General features: G+C 52.9%; 1 protein-coding gene and 1 long non-coding RNA gene across 8 annotated transcripts in view; one reads left to right on the top strand and one right to left on the bottom strand.

The window, feature by feature from the left end:
• Window positions 1-17,335, bottom strand: part of CCDC13 (coiled-coil domain containing 13) — a 36,389-nt gene that overhangs the window by 3,918 nt on the left and 15,136 nt on the right. For 2 of the 6 annotated variants that reach the window (XM_043443280.1, XM_043443278.1), the window contains 9 exons: window positions 16,641-16,745; window positions 14,067-14,225; window positions 13,262-13,438; window positions 12,188-12,394; window positions 10,465-10,604; window positions 9,891-9,974; window positions 7,553-7,675; window positions 2,651-2,805; window positions 548-662 (listed from right to left, as the gene is read on the bottom strand). In XM_043443280.1, the coding sequence (XP_043299215.1) occupies window positions 548-662; window positions 2,651-2,805; window positions 7,553-7,675; window positions 9,891-9,974; window positions 10,465-10,604; window positions 12,188-12,394; window positions 13,262-13,438; window positions 14,067-14,225; window positions 16,641-16,745 (1,265 nt within the window). Of the gene's footprint in view, window positions 1-547; window positions 687-2,650; window positions 2,806-7,552; window positions 7,676-9,890; window positions 9,975-10,464; window positions 10,605-12,187; window positions 12,437-13,261; window positions 13,439-14,066; window positions 14,226-16,640; window positions 16,746-17,335 lie in introns of all 6 variants that reach the window. The other 4 variants (XM_043443275.1, XM_043443276.1, XM_043443277.1 and 1 more) reach the window with 4 other exon arrangements.
• Window positions 1-17,335, top strand: part of LOC122425011 — a 35,269-nt gene that overhangs the window by 5,854 nt on the left and 12,080 nt on the right. For both annotated transcript variants that reach the window (XR_006264648.1, XR_006264649.1), the window contains exons 2-4: window positions 5,813-5,995; window positions 7,131-7,217; window positions 14,097-14,246. This is a non-coding gene — a long non-coding RNA (uncharacterized LOC122425011). The remainder of the gene's footprint in view (window positions 1-5,812; window positions 5,996-7,130; window positions 7,218-14,096; window positions 14,247-17,335) is intronic.

Raw genomic sequence — 17,335 nt, 5'->3', positions numbered from 1 at the left:
CTCAGCATGGCTGAGCTGGCATATGTGAACATATGTGCATGTTTGCGAAGGGCCCTGGGGCTGCCAGCACAGCTGTTCTTCACACTCAGGGTACTCTCTGACCAGTCCCCTCCTCTCAGGGACCCTCGGGGAATAATACCATATGGGATTCCTCTCTGGGCCCACTCACAGCTGCTGGGCCTAGTATCTGGTAGTTCCCCAAAATGTTGATTGCCTCAAGGCATGAGTAGTAATTTATAGAGGTTCCCCTTTCTTCCTTTCCCACCACTGCATTTGACCTTAAAAAGTTTAGGTTGAATGAGAAAAGTGGGTTCAGTAACCCACACATGATAAAGCTTTTCTTGGGACCAGGAGATCTTTAGTCATAGTAGGGTCTCTCTGCCCCCTGATGGCCAATCACTGAATTGCAGGCCTAGAACCCAGGACCCTGCAGGACCAGCCTTCTGGCCAAATAGAAGTCAGGGGGGAAGCGATGTGGTCCCTCTGCCTGTCAGACCACCTCCACCCATGCAACATCACCCTTTTCAGAAGAAGGGGCAGGGGGCACCTGGTGGTCAGCTCCTCCATCTGGGATTCCATGGGCACACTGGAGAGCTGGGTGGAAGATGGGTCCTTCCTCTCACTTTCGCTTGGGTGGTGCCTGGTGTTTGAGGCAGGCAGACCTGTGGGGCAGCAGTGGCCACTTTCTGTGATGAGACCATGGCCATGTGTTAGCACTTCCCCCCCACCCAACCCCCAACTGTCCACTTCCTGTTTTTCCACTTTTTGAAACATTATACCTCCTTCAGGGTATAGGCTGCCTCCCTCCAGGCCCTGCTTTGTACTGAGATGGCTCCTCTTGTTAATGTTTCCATGTTGGCATTTTACAAGTTTCTGGAAGTCAGCTGGGCCTGAGGTCTGGCCTGCAGGTTGGGTCTGAGTCTAGGCGGTCATCGGACCTGATGCTCTCTTACCATTGGGCCCCTAACCCCCGGCTCTATCCATACATATAGGGGATCCAGGGTGGCTGGGTGCAGGGGACAAAGAGTGCTCAGAAAAAGAAATCAGGGTCCACCTGGTGGGGAACTCGAGTACTATCACAGCATCAGAAAACCTCTGTGCTGAATAAGACCTCAGGGGCGGCATGGTGCAGGGTAAATCACCTGACATCAGCAGCCCTGGCTTTTACCTCCTGCTGTGTGGCCCCAGGTAAACCATCAACCTCTCTGAGCTGGTTTCCTCACCTGTTTCATGAGGAGAATAGTTCTTGCCTCCAGAGCTCCGTGAGGCCACAGTGAATGCACATCTGGCCCTCAAGGCCTGTGTGATGGAACCACCTCCTCAGCACTTCCTGACTTCCCTCCCTCACTTCATATTCCCCTCCCCATGCTGTAGTCTCACTGCCTCCAAGCCTCCAGCCATGTACCCATCTCAGGGCTTTTGCACTTGTTCTTCCCACTGGTATCTATGCCACATCCCCACCCCCTTCTGCTGTGTTTGCTCAGATGTCAGCTCATCAGTTAGGGTGACTGCTCCACAGAAATCAGCTGCTCTCCGTACCTCCTGTCCTCTTCCTCTGCTGTGAGCCACAGCCCCTGCCTCCATCTGACCACCATCCTTTGCTGGTTTGTTTATTGTTCTCTTCCCCACTGGCATGGAACTGCCACAAGGGACCACATTTCACAATCAGGTTTCCTGTTGTATACGTGAAGGGGTGTGCTGTGCCCCCCAGAGGGGTGGTGCTTCTCCCAGGTCACAGGCCGCATACACAGAAGCCACATGGTCACTTTCTCTCCAGGCAGTTGCCCCTTCCTTGTCCAGGCAGTGCCAAAGTAGTTTTCTTACTGTGGCTTAGCCCTCCCTAGTTGGGAGCTCGGCTGCCTGGCAGGAGGTAAGTCCAAGGTCGGGAGATACTACATCTTAAGGGACCTGTTCCTGAGAGCTCAGCAGAGCTAAGCCCTGTAGTCCTTCCCCAGCCTGCACTCTCAGCAGCTCCTGGAAGGCCCTGGAGTCTTGGCTCTGCTGGTGGGAAAAGGGCTTTCCTCCCTCTCTATGCCCTACTTCTGCCATGTCCTACAGTGTTCTGATCTCACCTTCCTTGGGAAAAAAAGATCTATGTGTCCTTGGCTGGGGGAGGGGTACTGGGGTGTTGAGAGGCAGGGAAGTGGGGACAAAAGTCCACGCCAGAACCTGGAGGCGTTGGGATAGAGATATCAGAGAGAAGCAGATCCATCATCTCCACACTGAAGATTCTCCCTCCCCAAAAATGGCTTCTGGCTCTGGCATCTCGCACCCCCACTTCCCCCGCCCCACAAGATGCTGCTGCTTGTGGTCCAGAGACTGTACCTTAAGAACCACTGTGTTAGAGCCACAGAACTGAACTTTTAGTTCAGGACACCTAGACTTCCCTCTGCAGCTGGTGTGGTCACGTGACTAGGATCTGGCCAATGGGATGAAAGCAGAAGTGACATGAGGAACCTTAGGGTCCTGCCCTTGGAAGCCAAGGGGCTCAGGACAGAGGGCAGAGCCAGTCAGCAGCCCCTCCACCAGGGTAGAGCTCAGCCTGCCTCTGCTGCTGCGTGTCCTCTCCCCCTGGCCCCCCCAGTCAGACAGGAGCCCCAGGACACCATCAGCCCATGTGGCCCTGGGCTGGCCCCACCCCCAGCCCTACCTGTTTTGCTCCTGGGGGCTGCTCTCTGAGAGGCTGACATCCTGCCCGGCTCTAGGCGCATCTTCTCCAGGTGCTGCTCCAGCACCACGGCGCGGTGCCGCTCCTCCTGCAGCCTCCTCTCTGACTCCAGAAGCTTGCTGTTCCTCTCCTCCACCCTGGTGGTGAGAGAACAAGGGTCACCATACTCCCTGGCACCCACCTGCTCAGACCTCAGAGAGTTGGGCACATCTTACACTGGTGGGCACGGGACTCCATTCTTCCTTATTTTTATTGCAGTAACATAGATATGTGCATTTAAAAACCATATAGTTCTCTCTAAGCCTTAAAATGGAAAAAAAAAAAAAATGCAGCCTCTTTCCACCACTCCTCACTCCCAATTCCTGCTCTCCAGAAGCAACCACTTATACCACTTTTAACTGTTCCTTTCACTACTGCCATATTTCTACAGATGCTTATGCTGCTATTTTTTAAGGCTTAAATATAATCTTATGAGTATATCTTATGCAACATGAGATTTAAGTTTTATTTTAGTACTTTCTCCTCACCAAAGAGAATCACCTCACCACCTCGCAATGTAGTTATATTACCATTACTGGGGGCTGAATGAATGTTAGGTGGCATATTTGTTTTCTATTGCTGCTATAACAAATTACCACAGACTTAGCTTAAAACAATGCAGATTTATCACCCCATGGTTCTGTAAGTCAGAAGTTTAGCAGGTCCTGTTGGTTTCGGTGCTCCAGGTTTTATAAGCCAAAACCAAGGTGTTGGCTGAACTGGGCTCTTACCGGGAGTTTCTAGGAGAGAATCTGCTTCTAGGCTTATCCACGTTGTTGGAAGGCTTCAGTTCCAGTTGAAGGACTGAAATCCCTGTTTCCTGTTGGTTTGTTGGCTGGGTGACTTTCAGCTTTTAGAGACTATCGGGCCCCCTCCATCTCCAAGGCCAGCCGGGTACCCTTTTCATGCTCTGACTCTGACTTTTTCTGTAGCACCTCTCTGTCTGACCCCAGATGGAGAAATTTCTCTGCTTTTAAGGGTTCAAGTGATTAGATTGGGTAATCCAGGATAATCTTCCTGTTTCAGGGTCCATGATGATTATTACATCTGCAAGTCTCTTTTGCCATATAACATAAAGTATTCACAGGCACAAGAGTGGGGGTGAAGGACACAGAGAACAAAATCCTGTCTACCACAGGGGGTTACATTAGGACACTCAAGAGGCAGTATATTCATGATTACTTTTTTTTTTGGCCATGTCACACAGCATGTGGGATCTTAGTTCCCCAACCACAGATTTGAACCAGGGTCCTCTACAGTGGAAGCACTCCGAGTCCTGAGCACTAGACTACCAAAGAATTCTGAACATTTTCTTTTTTATTTGCTTGTTGTGCTTAGACTAGTGATTGCTTTCTGTTCATTATTATGATTACTTATTATTTTCTATATACTTGTCATGAATTTATGGGCCTTCAAGTCCTTGTTATTTGGTTATTTCACCAAAGGATCTGATTATTTTCTCACTGAGTTTGAGGCTATGGTCCTTCTTATGGTGAGGTATGGCATTTCAGCCTTTTGTGATACCAAAGGTTCAGCTAGAAGGTCAGGACTGTTTGAGGTTTCACCCAAGCAAAGGATCACATACACACATCAGTTCAGTTCAGTTCAGTCGTTCAGTCGTGTCTGACTCTTTGTGACCCCATGAATCACAGCATGCCAGCTTCCCTGTCCATCACCAGCTCCCAGAGTCTACTCAAACTCATGCCCATCGAGTCGATGATGCCATCCAGCCATCTCATCCTCTGTTGTCCTCTTCTCCTCCTGCCCCCAATCCCTCCCAGCATCAGGGTCTTTTCCAATGAATCAATTCTTCACATGAGGTGGCCAAAGTACTGGAGTTTCAGCTTCAGCATCAGTCCTTCCAATGAACACCCACGACTGATCTCCTTTAGGATGGACTGGTTGGATCTCCTTGCAGTCCAAGGGACTCTCAAGAGTCTTCTCCAACACCACAGTTCAAAAGCATCAGTTCTTTGGCACTCAGCTTTCTTCACAGTCCAACTCTCATACCATACATGACCACTGGAAAAACCATAGCCTTGACCAGACGGACCTTTGTTGGCAGAGTAATGTCTCTGCTTTTTAATATGCTATCTAGGTTAGTCATAACTTTCTTCCAAGGAGTAAGCGTCTTTTAATTTCATGGCTGCAGTCACCATCTGCAGTGATTTTGGAGCCCCCAAAAATAAAGTCTGACACTGTTTGCACTGTTTCCCCATCTATTTGCCATGAAGTGATGGGACCAGATGCCATGATCTTAGTTTTCTGAGTGTTGAGCTTTAAGCCAACTTTTTCACTCTCCTCTTTCACTTTCATCAAGAGACTTTTTAGTTCCTCTTCACTTTCTGCCATAACGGTGGTGTCATCTGTATATCTGAGGCTATTGATATTGCTCCCGGCAATCTTGATTCCAGCTTGTGCTTCTTCCAGCCCAGCATTTCTCATGATGTACTCTGCATATAAGTTAAATGAGCAGGGTGACAATATACAGCCTTGACGTACTCCTTTTCCTGTTTGGAACCAGTCTGTTGTTCCATGTCCAGTTCTAACTGTTCACACATAGACCCATGCAAATCAGAGTGGGAACCTGGAAGTGTAAGAACAGTGTTGGAGGAAGCATTCTTCCCACCTTCCCAGCGTTCTTCTTCCCTTCCTTCAAGAAGGAACAGAATGGTAACAATTTTGAACAGAATACAACTACCAACACAGAACTGTATGCCAACACAGTATACAGCTACTAACACAACCTGTTAGTGTTGTGTTAGTTCCTCGAAACTAACAATGTTAGTTTCAATGTTCCTTGTTATTTTGAATGTTCCTTGAAACTTTATTTGCTGAAGCAAATGACTAAAACAACCTAAAGGTGCATCAACAGGGGAAAGACCAAAGGTAACATATTCACACCATGGGATGTGGTAGAATATGATGGAATTGTGCTGCTCAACACAGCGGCTGCAGCCTCATGTCCACATATAGCTATTCAAATAAAAAGTCATGAAAATAAAATAAAATGTAAAATTCAGTTCCCCAGAAGGTCTGGGTATCAGCTGAGAGAGAATCACACACGTGTGACTCTGAGCGTGTCTCTTGAATATTGTACCCTAGGTCTCTCGCCTGCCCCACCCTTACCCCAGCCCTGAATGGAGAGGCCCTAGAAGATGAAGCACCACCTGGAAAGGGAGGCAACGTACAGAACAGAGGCACCCCTACCGAGCTAGCTGAACGGAGCATGTGAGTGATCCCGCTGGCATCACGTGAAGCAGAATTACCTAGGCCGCCCACAGAATGGTAAGAAAGAGTAAATCATGTTTGAGGCCAGTAGGTCTGGGATGGTTTGTTAGGCAGCAATAGATAACCAAGTCACCTTGCTTCACACCCACACTGCCCCAGACTCAGGTGTAGCTTAAAGAAGATGGGAGAGAAAGCCATAACTTATGTTTCTTCCATTGGATAGGCTGGAGGCTTGTGCTAGCCATTATATTTCAATGACAGAAAAAGAATCAGTGTTACTTTTTCTCATTTGCTTGAGCAAGTCTGAAATACATACCCTCTCTGTGTACATACTACTGAAAAGAAAACAAAGCTGATTGCCCCTCACTGCTTAGGCAGTTGCCATCCCAGCACCTCAGCTCCTTGGGTGACTTACTCCATCTTTTCCTTTGGCAATTTGCCCCTCCTCCATTTAATTTAATTTTTTTTTTTTTTTTTGGCTGCAGTGTGTGGCATGTGGGATCTTAGTTTCCTGACCAGGGACCAAACCCATGCCCCCTGCAGTGGAAGCATGGAGCTTTAACCACTGGGCCACCAGGGAAGTCCCAGCCTTCCTCCATTATGTGAGCACCTGGAGGTCCTTCCAGTAAGGGTGTCTGGCCTTTGTCCAGGGTTGACATGTGAGCCACCCAGGCCAGCTAGACCTTCTCTCCCGGGACCCACTGGCACAAGAACTGAAATCCGCTGGGCCTGCATCATTCTCCTGGCCCAGGAGAGACTACTCCAGGGTTCCTGCTACCAGTATCCCTGGACTTTCTTGGGCTCCTCTTCTGCCCTGCACCTTGGAGTCAGCCAGTGCTTTCCCACACTCTCCTTTCCCTTGACTTAGCCAGAATTGGTTTCTGTTGTCACCAAAGAGCCCTAACTGACATGTGACATGGCCTGTTCAGGGAGATACTCTGTGGTATCCTTTCTAGTTTTCAGTGTGGAGGTCACACGGTTGGGCCGTGTGTTGGCCTGGGCAGCCACCGTTCTTGCCAAAAGTATCACTTGAGCAAGGAACACTGGTTTATCTGAATAGAAATCTGTCAACAACCCCTTAGAGGAAACCAAACCCCCGGTCCGCTACCTCAGGCCACACACTTCCCTCCCCCAACCAGGAAAGCCTCAGCTCCCCATCTCTCAGTGACCCTTTTCCTCTTTGTTATTTCAGGCCTCAGTCTCGCCTGGAACTTCCTCCCACCACAGCCTGCAGAGACTCGGAGTACAGTGCCATGCTCATCCTAGATCTTTCTTACTGGTGAGTGGACTTGACTGATTTACCCACTTCAGAGAGTCCCCTCCTTGAGACTCCCACCTCATGGCCACATGTGTCCAGCAGTCCTACTGGGGGCACACAGGACGGGGCAGGACACAAGTGTGATGACGGGGCCCCGAGACTGAGGGGCACTCGGGGGCACATGAGATGTGGCTGGGAAGGCCTGGGACCAACTCTGTGGGAACCGAGCTCACCAGTGAGGTGGACCTGGTCACGGACACAGCCTAGCCTCTGTCCAAGAGGGATACCCCTGGGTCAGGCTGCCCACCACCAGCCTGCCTGGGCCCACGAGAGTGGTCCCTGGCTCCAGGCGTTACCGTTTTTGCAGGACGGTGACAAACTCGGTGAGCCGGTCGCGCTCCACCTCGGCAGCCTGCCAGAGGGCCTTGAACTCCGTCACCTGTGTCTGCCAGCCTTTTTGTTCAGGGGAGTCCAAGAACCTGGGGACCAGGGTGGGGGCAGAGGTCAGTCAAGGGTTACCTGAAGAGACGCTTATCCCTGTGAGGGTGGGAGGGACTGGAAGGACATTCAGAGGTCCTCAAAGGGAACCAGAGAGAAGGAAGACAGTCCAGTCCCTTCTGGCCTCTTCCGCTAGCTTCTTGTCAGGCCTCCATTCCTGGCTCTGCTGAAGTCTCTCGACTTCACTTAGCTGGCTCCAAAGCTAGACCCCACCAGGACTAGAGTTTCATCAGCACCTCTTGTCTACCCAATCCCTGTAGGGGCCTGGAATCAGTCTGGTTGCCTTGGAAGCTGACTCTTGGGGACCTGGTGGTACCCTGGGAACCTGTGTGGTGTGGGACCTGTCCACACCTCTCTGCCAATTGGGCCCAGCTCCTGTCTCCCTGTCAGCCTGTCTTGGTCCTCCTGTATCTCCTGGTGTGACCCCAAGCCCAGTCCTCTTTCCTGGGCCCTGGACCCTTGCTTTGTAATTTAGTCAGTTTTCTCCAGCCCTGATCCAGCCCATCTCTGGTTCCCTTCTTACCGCTGGACCTTACCTGCTGGCTGGGGTTGGGACCAAAGGGGAGCTCTGCATGCCCCCACCCCAGAGCCCTTGTACAGTGCCAAGCTGCTCTCTGCTTTGCCCTCACCCTTCCTGGGGAGACCTTGGTGAGGCAGACTTCTCTCCCAGAACCACAGGACATGAGGAGGGCTGGGCTGGGGCATGGAGCCCAGAAGCTGACTGGCTCCCCCTCTCTCGGCCCCAGTCCTCCTGCTGAACAGGGGTTGGTTGAGATGGGCTTCAAGGATTGCAGGCTCCTCCCTGTTCTGGTTCCTAAGTATACGCTAAGGTTTTGCCACTCAGTGTGGCCTCTGAATCAGCGAGCTTGCTGGAAATGCAGGATCCCATTTCCAGCAGGATCCTACCTGCGGAGTCAGAACCTGCTGTAACCTGGCAGATCCTCAGTTGATTCGTGTGCACAGTAAGTTAGGAAAACCTACTTTAGTCACCTCTGTGATCTCACATGTGGGAGGAGGGAGTTATCCCCTCACTCCACCTGCCTCCTAGGCACTGCATCTGAGCCAGCACGCTAGCCCTGATAGACACGCTCTCTGGGGTCACTCCTACTCGATGAACATCTGTCCTGTCCCTGATGGGAGGGAACTGTGAGCTCTATGAGGGCAGGACTCACATGTGGTTGGCTTTAGTAAATATGTGTGTCTTGTGGAAGACACAAGCTTAAGAACCAGCAGTCTGGCCAGCCCGGGGCACATTGGCTCCTGCAACCCTTTGGAGTGCAGAGGTCATGGCCACATAAGCCTGGAAGGGACCTTGGGGTCATCTTGTCTATCCTCCTGCTCTCACTACTATGATAACCTCAGAGCGACAGAGCCTCTGTTCTCCCTGTGCTGTGAGGAGGGTGCGACATGGGCCCCTGAGGCTCTGAGTCAGACCCCTCTCCCCTGTGCCCTTGTGGCCCCAGGCTGATGGAGAGGGCATCTGCAGGGCTGGCCTCAGCTCTTGGTGCCTGTGCCGCCAGATGTCAGGCCGGAAGCACCCCCAGACACTTGCTGGGGGACAGCAGCCCCAGGGAGGACTGATCTGCTGAGAGCCACACAGCAAGGCGAACGTGAGACAGAGGCCCTTGAGAGGCCCCAACCGGAACCTGAGCTGACCTGCCCGGGGAGCGGGGGCAGGAGCTGACAGCAGGAGCATGGCTCCAGTGGACAGTACACAGGACAGTGAGGCCGGACAAGGCGGCCCTTTGTCCGTGAGCTGGCAGGAGGAACAAAGGGCCCATTTGAGTGCTACGGCTTGATTCTATCAACAAAGAGCGGGCCAGAGAGCAGAGGGGATATCAGTGGCTTAAAGTGGGACCGTGTGACGTGAAATTCTCCCCCTAGAGACGGACTCTCAATGGGCAAGAGGAGGCAAGGGAAGGTGCTGGGCTCCAGGCCCTGGAAGGTTCCTGGTGTGAACTCTGGTAGCAGAAAGAACACTAGGTCAGGACTCCTATTCTGAAGCCACTTGCCCTTTCACCTTAGATAAGGCCCTGGATCTCCCTGACCCTCCATGTCCCTATGGATCCTGGGAAGAGTCCCCAGACTTGGCCTGGCCCCAGTTTCCCATCCTTGTAATGGGATGGTAACACCGGCTCAGTGATCAAGGATGGGAAGTCCTGTGAGGGTGTGGTGCTGAGAGGGCTGGGCTCCTACCTGGGTGAGGCCCCATGAGGACTGGGCAGGGAAGGCCATGTGAGAGAAGATTCCACCAGTGTGTGGCCCAGGCTGGTCACGGAGCTGTGCGAAGACAGAATGGGCTCATCACCACGGGCAGGCAGGCTGGGCCCGGCTCTGAAGGGAGCAGGCGCCAGCAGGGACCTGGGAGTGGAGGGGGCAGTGCTGGCCCTTACAGCCACTCTGTGGATTTGCTGCCCTCCTTTCCAGAACTCTAGCTTGCTTAAAAACAAGACAGAACCAGGGGACATTAGAGCCTCAAAGGGTCCAACATGGGTCTGTTTGAGAATCCTAGAGGCAGGTGAGAATTGAGGCCAGCTGGGAGCCAATTTTACAGAGAGCTGCAGCCAAACACTCTTGAGGTAATGGTATCTGGAACTCACTGGCCCCTTCATGCAGACACGAGGCTGACTGAAGGGGAGGCCCACGTATCAGAAAGACAACACCACAGACATCATAAAATTGCATCCATGGCTTCCCTCCCTTTCTTCTGAATAATGAAGATGCACTTTCCAACCCCCCCCACCCACCCCCCCCCACCATTTTTTCTTACCGGGAGGATCCAAGCCTGCCAGCATGATCGCCTGCGGAGGCTGGGGGCTTGGTCAGGCCAGGGTCATCGGGGAGCTTGGCCGAGGCCCGGCTGACCTCGGGTCCACTGGAGCCCTCGTCTACTCCTTTATTCCGAAGATACTGCAGGGAACAGACGTGGACTCCATCATCCGGGCCTTGGCTCAGAGGCCTGGAGAAGGCAGGAGGGGGCCTTGGCTTGATTTCAGGGCTTTCAGGGGATATGAAAGAGGCTTCTTTTCAGGAGTGCAGAGCGAGGCCTGTTGGGTGAAGGCACTGCTTGCATGATAATGACAGCTCATAATGCCTCTCTTCAGAAAGGGAGCTTTACAGCCAGAGGAGGGTGACCGGGCCAGGAAGCTGTTCCACATTCAGGTCCCAAGGGGAAGTGAGGGGGCAGGTCCACCTCTCCGGGTAGCCCCACCCACATGGGGGTGAACACCAGGTGTGACTTCAGGCCTTTTTCAGCTGGAGACACGAAGACGTTCCAAACACCTGAAGCCAAGATCAAGGGCCAGCAGCCTGGCCGGGAGGCTGGGCTTCTCAGGCCCCCACCTTCCCCATCCCTCCCTCTTCCAGATGGCTGGTGGGGCCAGTGGAAGGAGGAACGTTTGAGGACCCCCAACAGGAGGTCTGGCCACCATCAACAGTGGGACAGTTGGCATGAGCCCCACCCACCCTGAGAAAACTCGCCATGTGCGCCCATTTGTCGGGTGGGTAGTGCTCGGCCCCCAACTGCTCGGTGTGACCTCTGAGGTGCAGGTCAGTCCTCTTTTCTGTGCCTGGAGCCAGGACAGCAGTGAGGTGGAGATACTGTGACCTCCAGGCCTCTGCTAAGGCAAAACATCCTCAGGAGCTTACGCGTTAGACAGGCATTTACTGAGCAACTACTGTGTGCTCAGTCCTGGGCCAGGCACTGAGGTACCACAGTCAGTGCCCCCTCAAGGAGAATTTGGGGGAGAAAACAGGAAAATGATCACACCGTGTGACAAAAGTTTGGCTTGGGCATGCACAGGAGTTAGGAGAGTACCCAGGAGGGGCTTGTAATACAGACTGGGAGCCCTGGAGCTTCCTGGAGCAGCTCTGGACTAGTAAGATGTCAAAGCTGAGGGGGAGGGCAGGGAAGGCGTGTGCTTTGGGTATGTGCACAGGCCCAGAGTGGGGAGAAAGCAGGGCCATGGGGGAGCTCAGTGGCATCCACGTGGTCAGAGTGGTGGACGGCGGGCAGTGAAGAGAAGATGCAGGAGGGGTGGCAGCAGGAACCAGTCACCTGGTGCCCTGCAGACTGGATAAAGGAGTGTGCTTTGCTTCTGCCATCCTGCTGCCTGGAATGTGGATAAAAGTGCTGGCACTGTGGCCACCATCTTGGGTCATGAGGATGAAGGCCACAGCTGGGGAGGGAGAGGGTAAGCTGGCGGGAGCCTGGACCCTTGAGGACCAGGTGAGGCTGAGGGTGATGGGGAGCCACAGATAGGTTTTACAAGGAGCAGGGAGGCAATCAGATCTGTACTTTAGAGAGGAAAGGTGGGTGTAGCATGGGCCGGGGAGCCAGATGGCAGCAGGGAGCCAAAGCGGGGCCAGGTAGGAGATGGTGCAGCCCGAGGGAACACAGGTGGAGAGAAGAGGAAGTGGCTGAGGTTTCTCTGGGTAATGGGTGGACTTGCCCCGACTTGGGAGCCAGCAGGTTGAACCAGCACCCTGCTCACCTGCAGACTGAGCTGCCCGATCTCCAGCTCCAGCTGCCGCACCTTGGCCTCCCGCTCAGCCACCATGGCCCGCAGTTGGGCCACCAGGCTGCTGCTCCGCTGAGCCTCGCTGTTGAGCTGCTGGTCTAGGCGGTGCTGGGACACTCGCGTCTTCTCCTCCTGCAGACTCAGGCTGCTCAGAATCTCCTGGAGCTGCTTCAGCTGGTCCTGTGGCGCCGGGTGGGAGGGTGGGCGAGGGGAGCCACGACTCTCGATAGAGAAAGGCAAGAGAAGACCAGCAACCCACTCCTTCCCTGCTCCTCGGGAACCTAACAGTGGGACGCTAGTGTTCCCTTGAGAAGGAAGAGTACTTTGCCTGCCCTCATTCAACAAGGTTTTCCTGTCCTCAGCTTCCTTCTCCTTGAGGTCAGGGTTAAGGACATCCAAGGGGTTTCCAGGAGCCCCATCCAAGGAGATTTCACGATCAGATAAGTCTGGTTTGAATTCAGTTGTGTGGCCTTGGATGACTTAACCTAGCTGTGAAATTGGATTATGTGTTCCTAAGGGTTATCTTCCCTGGAAGAGGCAGTGGCAACCCACTCCAGTACTCTTGCCTGGGAAATCCCATGGACAAAGGAGCCTGGCAGGCTACCGTCCATGGGGTTGCAAAGAGTCGGACATGACTGGGGACTCACCATCATAAACCACACCCCGAGAGCCCAGAAGGGTGTGCTGTTCCTACCACACAGACAAGAATATGCACCGGCTCCCCTCAGTCATCCTTTCCATTCCTCCATGAACAATAACCCAGGGTGTAATCACATCTGCTCCCCCCCTCATCCTCTTCTTTCTCCTTTGGGGTCCACAGGCTCAGTGGCTCATGGCCAGCATTAACCTCTCACAGCAGGTCCTCTGCTGGCCCTCTGGCAGCCTCTATGCTGCTTCTGTGCCCAGGGCCAGGCTTTGGGGCTGGACCCAGCAGAGCAACGAGCTCCCGGGTTATGTGGGTGGCATGTTGGGGCACATGAGGACTCTGGGGGCTGGGACTGGGTCACAGGTCTTTGGGTGGGGTGGGGGCCCCAGAGGTGACTGTACCATGAGAGCGTCGATGAGCTCATCATCATGCCGGCCCTTCTCCACAAGGGTCCCCATCTGACTCCTGAGGGTCTTCACTTCACTCGACAGCACCTTGTTCCGGGACCTCATGCCCTCAAACTTCTTTTTCAGCTCTTCGAGCTCTCTCTGGAGGGCATCCCGCTCCGCCGCAAGTTTCTGTAATCAGAGTGGGCAGTCACAGGCTGCAGGGCTGAGTGGGGCCCTGGGTCACGGTTGAGCCTTCACTGCCATTCACTGATGAGGCCAGAGCAGAGAGGGGTTGCTAACCCATGGACTGTAGCCCGCCAGGCTCCTCTGTCCATGAGATTCTCCAGGCAAGAATGCTGGCGTGGGTTGCCATCTCCTCCTTCAGAGGATCTTCCTGACCCAGGGATCGAACCCACATCTCTGGCATCTCCTGTATTGGGAGGTGGGTTCTTTATCACTGAGCCACCTAGGAAGCCCCAGTGTGTCTTCTGAGGACCCTCAATCCCTTCCTGTGTGGTGAAAGAGAAAAGTCATGCTTCGGTGGACAACACTAAGGCTAAGGTTCAAACTGAGGTGTCTCACCCCATCAAGAGCTAGTTTCAGGCCCAGCATCTCCATAACGTCCATAATGGGGCCACCCTGATATTCATGAAATGGGCTTGGGGTGAGGAACCAGGCAGGTCTCTCAGGGTGGACCAACGGGGCATGAGGAACATGCACAGAGGTGACCCCGAACCTCAGAGCCTCTGAGTCTTCACAGACATGGTCGTGGTTTCCCGACCCCACACGCCCCTGACTTCCTGCTGGGCACACTCACCTCCCAGCCTTCCTGTTTTTCCCTCTCCAGGTTGCGGATCCGCAGCAGATTTTTCTCTTGGGCCGACAGCTTCCTTGGGTCAGGATAGACAGACAGCTCACTGGCTGTTTCTTCAGACCGACTCTGGGTCTGTCCCAGCTGTTTCTCAAGCTCTCGAACCTGAAGGTGGTTCCACAACAGGTCTGTAGTCAGACTCGACCCCTCAGAGGGGCCACCCTATGATGTGATGGTTGTACGACCCCCCTGGACAGACGACACCACAGTTTCAGATGGATGTGGAGGCCGCTAGGAGAGGGACTGCGGTGGGGGAGGGATGGGAGGGGCCTGTGGCAGCATCCTGAGCAGAACAAGGGAAGACACCAGAGAGGCTTTGCTTGACAGAGAGAAACTTCAAAGTAAATGAGAAAAATCACCCTATCTGAGGCCAAGAAGCAGATGTGGAGCCCCGGGAACTTGGGAGGGAAAGGACAGCAGGTCTCAGTACCAGGAATAGCTAACAGACAGGCCACCTGAGCCTGGGGACGCTCCTCGGGAGGCCACGGGTTCCTGCAGGAGATGCTGCGAGGGAGGGCAGGGTGTGGAAGCTGGGAGACCAGCTCAGAGCCTCGCTGGCTGTGTGACTCTGCACAGATTACTTCTGTGAATCTCAGGTCCCTCGTCTGTTAAGGGGGTCTATGAATATACCCTGTATAATGTTATGAGAATTCAGTATCCCAACTTGTCTGAGCCTGGGAATCCCCAAGACGTTTCTTGGGGTGACAGATCTTGGGGCCCATTCCAGGGGAAGAACCCTGGGATCTTCATTTTAAACAGGTGCTATAGATGATTGTTAGGTTAGGCAACTTTGAGAAACCCCAAAATGGCCCAGGGGAAGCCCTCAGCACAGGGGAGGTGGAAGTCATCCTACAAAACAATGGCTTTATCACATTGAGTTTAATGTGGATAACCCCTAGGGCCCTTCTAACCCTGATTTCTGTGTCAACACAACATAAATGGTGTGACCCTGAAAGTGTTAGTCACTCAGTCATGTCCGACTCTTTGCGACCACGTGGACCGTAGCCCACCAGGCTCCTGTGTCCATGGCCAGGAGAAAAATTCACTGGGATCCCTGGTAAAGGGCTGCAGGATCAGCGCCCTCGCATGGCACTGTGTGGTAATTCCATTTAAGCGGTAAAGAACACTTGCTTTTAACCATTTATTTACATAGCTTTACAACACTAACAATAATAACTAAAGTGCTGAGTGCTTATTATGGCCAGGCACTGTGCTGGGTGCTTCCCAAACGTTATTTTGTCTAACCCATAACAATCCTACAAAGAAGGTATTATCATCTCCATTTTACATGTGCGGAGACTGAGACGCAGAGAGATGAAGAGATTTGTTCAAAGACACCAAACATGTAGACCAATGACTGAGGCCAGACTCAAACTCAGGTCTCTGGAAGCTCAAGGCCACACACTGGTTGTTAATTACAGTTTTGTAGAGACCTCTTCATTTGGCTTCAAGGATCCCACAGGAGACCCTGAGGGCAAAAGCCACTGGAGAACCTGGGGTGAAGGCGAGCCTGCACGTGGCAAATAGTGGAAGTGGCCCACCCAATTGTGCGCCTCTTAGTTTCGTGGTCCAGCTAATCTCAGACAGCATTTCCTCCATGCCAGGCATGTGGTAAGCGATTTACACATGTGCACTCACTCAGTCCGCCCACAACCTTAGGGTAGATGCTGTCATTATCCATAGTACAAAGAGGAGGAAACTGAGACACAGAGGTGAAGCAGCTTGCCTGAGGCCACACAGTTGGTGAGTGGAGGGCTAATGTTTGCTGTTTTTTAAAAAATATATATTTATGTATTTGGTCATACTAGGTCTCAGTTGGTGCACATGTTAGTTGTGGGATGTGGGATCCAGTTCCCCGTTCAGGGATCAAACCCAGGCCCCCTGCGTTGGGAGCATGGAGTCTTAGCCATGGACCACCAGGGAGGCCCCAGAGAGCTAGGATTTGCATCCAAGCAGTCTGGCTGTGGAGCCCCCACTCCCACCCTCTTTGTTGCTGTTCAGTCACTCATTTGTGTCCGATTCTTTGCAACCCCATGGACTGTAGTATGCCAGGCTTCTCTGTCTTTCACCATTTCCCAGAGATGCTCCAAAATATTTAGAACATAAAAAGGGAGACAGGCCAAGTTTTTTTTTGGTGGGGGGTGGAGTGGGTAATTGAAACTTTCAAAAGCCTACAAGCATCTGGACAAAACTGGAAAAAGCCTACAAGTACAGTACTCATGCAAATTTACATGAACTAGGGGGAAAAAAATTTGCCTGGAGTGAAATAAATCAAAGGCTCTGGCATTTGTTGAGCGCCAGTGCCTGGCATGTAGTGTTACATAAATGCTTGTTCATTAAATAACAAATGAAAATCAGGCTGGTTGGGAAGAATGTGAAACAACAGCCCTGCGAGTGCGCTCCGCAGAACCTAAAGGCCTTTTTTGGGTTCTGTGTCTCTTAATGTGGGTCATCGTGGGTCTTTCTAGGGCATCTCAAGCCTTACGTTCAGGGCCAGGAGGTGTCTGATGACTCACTCACCTTGCTCTGCAGGACGAGGATCTGTTGAGCCCGACCCCTCCAGGTCCCAGGCGAGGACAGGAGCTGCTGGATGTTCACATCTTCCCCAACCTCACTAGTCAAAACCTGAAAAAGGTGGGGCCATCAGTATGACCCAAAGCACAGTATGTGCAGAAACAGTGCTGGGTGCCTGGCGTTCCCGGAAGACCCGGCCTCCACCTGCACAACCACCCCCTCTCCAGCCTCCCCACCTCCCAGGCCAGTTGACCACACTGTACGAACAGCTCTCTCCCTGGGAAAGCAGTAAACCCACCTTTCCCAGCACCTCCCGGTGATGCTTAGAGCAGACAAGGAGCTGGTGACACTGCCCAGGTGGGGCGGCCTGCTCTTGACACATTCTGAGATGAGTGAATCACAAAGATGACCAAGACCTGCTTCCTAAATTTGTTTACCTGTCACCCTGAACTGAGATTGTTCTGGAGGTTACAGGGACGACCTCACCACAGGGCCTTGCCCTCTGTGCAAAGCCACAGACAAGGGGCCGTGTCTGAGTGCAGCAAGGCAGGGGCCTACCAAATGTCAGCTGGGGATGTTTGCTTCCAGAAGGGCCCAGATTTGTGGCTGTTACAGGGAGATGTTCAGGCTCAACCTCGAGGCTTTGAGGTAGAAACAGTACACCCCAGCTTGTGCCCTGGGCCCCTCTGTAGCCTGTCATG

Source organism: Cervus canadensis, chromosome 22, assembly GCF_019320065.1.
Source record: "Cervus canadensis isolate Bull #8, Minnesota chromosome 22, ASM1932006v1, whole genome shotgun sequence".
Lineage (NCBI taxonomy): Eukaryota > Metazoa > Chordata > Mammalia > Artiodactyla > Cervidae > Cervus > Cervus canadensis.
This window is presented reverse-complemented; position numbering and strand designations above follow the sequence as displayed.